The following is a 5,715-nucleotide window of genomic DNA, read 5'->3' as shown; positions in this document are numbered from 1 at the left end:
AAATTAATTTAATTATTAGTTTTTGGCTAGGTAGTAACCCGTGCTACAGCACGGGACACAATATTCAAGTGTTGACTAAGAATTATATTAATCCAGGTTTTGTAGCAAAGTTGTGTTGTTTTCATGTGATTATTTTTAAAATAAACCTAAACGTATTTACTTTGGAATAGGAAATACGTCCTTTCATGTCCCATCTCCTCACATCCCAACTCATCCCCTCTCGTCTCATCTCATCCCGTCTCGTCTAGTCCCGTCTCGTCCCGTATCAATCATAATTTTTCGTCTTATGTTCGTTCTTTTTTAAATTATTACTCGCTACACAATGTTTACTAAAAGAGATTGGGTAAAAAATAAAAATGGGATACCAGAGTTTTTCTTTGAATATTTTTTTATTTAGTTAGTTGAAATTATCAAAAAAATTATAATTTTCAAAAACTATATATCTGTTTTCAAAAATACCAAAATTTTAAAATTGCCTGTTCCAAAATAATTAGTTACATGTCGCATCCATATCAAAATTAGTGAAAACTTAACATTTGAATTTATATACTTATATTTTTTAATTTCCTATTTTTATCTAAAATTTATGACACTTTTTTTAAAAAAATTGTTCAATATATTGGTTCTCATTATGTGAATTACCCGTTTCAGTTTACATATTATTTCTCGTCTTAATACCATAAATAGAATGGACCTTTTCTCAAAATTTAGTTATTATTTTTTAAAGTATATGCACTTAATTAGTAAATTAAATTACTTAAAAACACACTGGTAAAACATATATTCAGACAAATAATAAACCCTTTTAGGTTGTAAAATTTTAATTGTATAATATTAGAATTTTCCAAAAAAAATACTTGGCCACTCTTTTACGGTGTTTTGTCAATATTTTAGTGTATACGTAGAATATCGCTACTCATACCAAAAATAAACATGATCATCATCTTCATCACGTGGAAAATATTAATTTTTTACAATCCATCCATAATAATCAAGCAAAGCCCGCTTTTGTTGAAAATGTTAAAGTAATTTTTTAATGGGGTGTTAAATCTCGTCCAGTCCAGTCTCATCTCATCCCGTCTCGATCCATCCCGTTAGAAATTTTATGTCCAATAAATTTTTTCTTTTAAATAATTACATAGTAGGTAACATAAATTGTAAAGTTTAATGTTTGTTTTTAAATGGTTGAACAGTATAATTTTAATCTTAATAAAAATTCTTTAATAAATTTGGTTTTATACTTTAATTGACATATCTTATTATCATTTTAACATTGATATATTAAAATAAAAGATTTATATAGTTATTTGTTTAAATAATTGTAAGTTCAGTTTTAACGTATAAAAGTGATAAAATAATTAACCCGTTCTACAACAGTTTTCTATTAATGTTTTTAAAAATAATAATATCATAGAGATAAAACTTATTGTTGTCATATCTACAACTGAATTTTTCTTATTTTTTATTTCATATAATTACGTGATATTTAATGATATACATGTATAATTTTTAAACTAATCAAAATATTTCTCATAGTTTACTTAGGAGTGTTAAATCCAAATATCATATTTCAATTTAATTTTAGTTGGATTATTGCATGTATATAACCTAGACGTATCTATTTTAAAATTGGAAACATGTCTTGTCTTGTCCAGTATCTTCTCGTCTTGTCCCATCCCGTCCCATCCCTTGTTATCTTAATTTTTTGTATCCGGTAATATAATATGGTAATATACGGGTAAGAATTTTTGGTTGTAAATATATTTTAGAAAAATTTTGTTTTAATAAATTTATTAATTTTAAGTTGTAAAACTTATTGATCATGGATTTGCTGGATTATATTTATAGATATATTTATTTGGTATAATATTTATAATACAAAATTTTTGGTGTCACTCTTTTTGACATCTGAAAAATTGATGATCTGAAAATGAATTGTTAGAGAATCATACTTTTGTTTATTGACTCACTTGGTTGTTAATTTGTTATGCGAATATATATATTTATTTGCTTACGATAGATACATGAACTAAAATTTAATAAGTTAATTTGTTACTACAGAAAAATATTATTAATACCCAAGAGATAATAGGGGACAAATATTATTAGTGTTTATAGAACAAATGCACAGACACACTAAGCAGGAAGAAGATAAATTTATTGATAAATTTGCTTAATACATAGTTGACTAAATTTGATATATGATTGGAATGACCAAATTTTTGGCAGAAGTAACATCAAAGGCATCCGTCGCAATTACTATCGGGTGAACATTTGGTGTGACAAAGGTTGAAATAGTTATTTTCGCTCACGACTCACCTTAAATTTTTGGCTCCTCGACTCACACATCCCTGCTTCCACAGTGACAGCATACCTTAAAAATCATATAAACCATAATAATTTAATTTTTTTATATATTATTATAATTAGCAAAAACCTTGTCGACGTTGTTGACGTTTTTTGTTGTTGTGGTCTTCATCTTTATCACCTCTCGGTATATTAGGCTTTTTCATGAATTTTGTCTGCTTATGTTCAAGAGAAATACAAAGAAAAAATAAGAAAGATATAACCTAAACAAAAAAAACTACCAACATAGTTTTAAATAGGAAATGAAACTTAACTACGTTTATGCTTTTTGTTGTCACCTCGTTTGCAATATTTGTTAAAATGTTGGGTTGCTTAGTTAGTTTGTACTTGCCAAATAAAATACTAAAACCACATGCATTCATATAAGATCATTAGAGTTATGTTTCTGTCTAACTATGAAAACATTTGTATATATATGTTTCGATAATTGAAACCGAACCTTTCTAACTCATGGTGTTGGATATTATAATATGGTTGGACCTCGACAGCAACCATTTACCATTTACCAAGTTACCTGCAGACACACAATAACATATTATTAAAGATAATCCAGACAATGTAAAATCATGATTATGTGCTAATGGTTGAATGTCATAACATACAATAAAAAAAAAACTGATCTTACTCACCATTTTTTCACATTCGCATATAAGATCAACATCTGTAAATTGCTAATATGATATACGTGGAGTAGGAAGTAAATTGCGAATGTGAGCCGGTGATGGAAGAGTCAGGAATAGGAGAGTATATATAAATTTTTAAATAAGGAGTAGGTTTTCTAATTTTTTTCAATAATTTGCACACGCATTTAATCCAGTTTATCAAATTTGGAACTACTACCAAGTTAAGCGGGATTATGAAAATATATTTTGATAGGTAATTAATGAATTGATTGGATGCAAAGCTATACTACAACAGATTTCCCGAAATTTTAGAGGCATATGGAATCGAATATATATACCATTATAATTTGAGTAAATAGTCAACGTATATATATTGTTAGTTAAAGAATATCTTACGTATATGGAATGAAATCACTCATACGAATCAATCATGAAAATAGGATACGAATTTAATTTGAATAACAAATAAAAGAAAAATCTTATTTACTTTAAAACGTTAAAATATAGAAATTAAAAATGGGAAAGTAGGGAAATATTAGTAACAGCTTACTCAAAAATGCTTGAATCTGTTATGCCTGAAATTTCAGGAAGATAGCTAAATATGAATGATAAAACAACTAATCACGGAATCAGTTATATTCGGGATTTTGAAATTATATACATTCCTATATTTTTGTAAGAAACTCAGATATCAAGATCAAATTTAAAGGTAATATTATGGGAATATAGTAATTTAAATTATATTTGGAAGCATACATGGAAACTATAATATTCATGTTTTGGAAGCATATATGGCAAGTGCTATATTTGATCTGTGTAATCCGCTTATTTGTGGAAATAAGATTTTCTCACTAATTCTTAAAAAAATCGTAGTGGGATTACTATTGGAAACAGCAAAAATTGCAGCTAAAGTGCATCGAACTTGACACCTTCCGAAATATTAGAGCTTCATTGGACCAATATGCTATTAGAATTTTCTTAGCAAAATACACAATGTATTGCTTTTATTTATTATTTAGACGTAAAAAAACCATTTTAAAAGATCCGACCCGGGATCCGCGTGTTTATCCGTTTAGGATATGAACAAAATTTCGTTTTTACCCTTAATGACGATATATTATTTGGTTATAACTCCAATGGCATACTCTTGTAATTTTTTATAAAACAAAGGTTTAGTCCATAAACTGTGTTTCAAAATAATAGTAGGGATATCATACGCCTTTATTTAAGAGAGACCGGGTTAAACCCGGATTTATTGAGAAGGCAACAAAAATGGATACCAATAGCCCACTTGCTCCTTCTCGGACCTCGGTAGTAGATCTAATTATGTAGACATTTTTGCCTTAGATAAATTTATTTTTGTTTGTTCATTATATCAAATGGTATATGATATACATTAATACTTAGCAAATTTTTATGTTAATTATTCTAATATACTCCCTTTTAGTATATAAGATAGATAGAATTACTAAGCGAAAACCCTAATATAGGTAAAGAGATGGCGCATCTGGAGAAGCTTCCATGGGAGTTGATTGAAGAGATACTCTCTCGTGTCCCACCTAAATCACTTGTTCGCTTCAGAACCGTATCGAAACAATGGAACGCTCTTTTAGAGGACAAGACGTTCATGAACAACCACAAGATGACGTTTAGGTTCATCCTAGCAACTGAATCCAAGATTTATTCGGTAAGCATTGATCCCGTGATAGTGGTACGTGAGTTAACCTTAGGTACTCCCGGTTTAGAAACGTTGGAACTTAAAAACTTAGTTGATTGCAATGAGCTGTTGCTATGTGGCAAGAAGAACGGAGCCGTTGTTTGGAACCCATGGTTGGGGCAGAGTAGATGGATCGAGCCGAGTTTAAAACGTTCAGGTATGGAATTCGACGGCATAGGATACGAAAATAAGAATTACAAGATGGCTGTTTTTTGCCCTGGGAACGAAGATCAGACTGATAACTTTTGCACAAGCTATGACTTTGCCTCGGATGTGTGGATAGACCTCCAGTCAAAATCTGATGAGGATAGCATATACCCTGAAAGTGTTGTATCCTTGAATGGAACTTTGTATTGGGTTTGCTCTCTGGACGAGACAGATCCCTTGTCTTACGACATTAGTACATTCGATTTTTCGACTGGATTATACTCTAGATTTTGTGATCTACCATGTGGGAGAAACCATGGTGAGGATGCTCTTGTCCTTAAAGTCTTTAGGGGAGATCGGTTTTCGTTGCTAAAGCAATGCATGGTAACAAAGAAGATTGAGATTTGGGTGACTGAGAACAAGATTAACTTTGAGAATGGTGATGATGTGGTTTGGATGAATTTCATGACTTTTTCAAGTCCTAACTTGCCGGAGTTAGTCGAGACCATACGCTACTCTCAGCCAAGTTATTCCATCGATGGTAAGAGGCTCGTGGTGTGCTCTTGTGACAGCACTGGTCAAGCTTGGATCTATGTTTTTGGGGAAGATAAGTTGATCAGTAAAACTCGTANAGTGCATCGAACTTGACACCTTCCGAAATATTAGAGCTTCATTGGACCAATATGCTATTAGAATTTTCTTAGCAAAATACACAATGTATTGCTTTTATTTATTATTTAGACGTAAAAAAACCATTTTAAAAGATCCGACCCGGGATCCGCGTGTTTATCCGTTTAGGATATGAACAAAATTTCGTTTTTACCCTTAATGAAGATATATTATTTGGTTATAACTCCAATG

The 5,715-nt window shown here is 30.3% G+C and overlaps 1 protein-coding gene across 1 annotated transcript; it reads left to right on the top strand.

Annotated features, from left to right (window-relative positions):
- LOC104748673 (F-box protein At2g14710-like) lies at positions 4,489 to 5,502 on the top strand. Its single transcript, XM_010470277.1, has one exon. The coding sequence runs from the start codon at positions 4,489 to 4,491 to the stop codon at positions 5,500 to 5,502; it is 1,014 nt and encodes a 337-aa protein (XP_010468579.1).

The sequence above is a fragment of the Camelina sativa genome, chromosome 15, assembly GCF_000633955.1.
Source record: "Camelina sativa cultivar DH55 chromosome 15, Cs, whole genome shotgun sequence".
NCBI classification, from domain to species: domain Eukaryota; kingdom Viridiplantae; phylum Streptophyta; class Magnoliopsida; order Brassicales; family Brassicaceae; genus Camelina; species Camelina sativa.
This window is presented reverse-complemented; position numbering and strand designations above follow the sequence as displayed.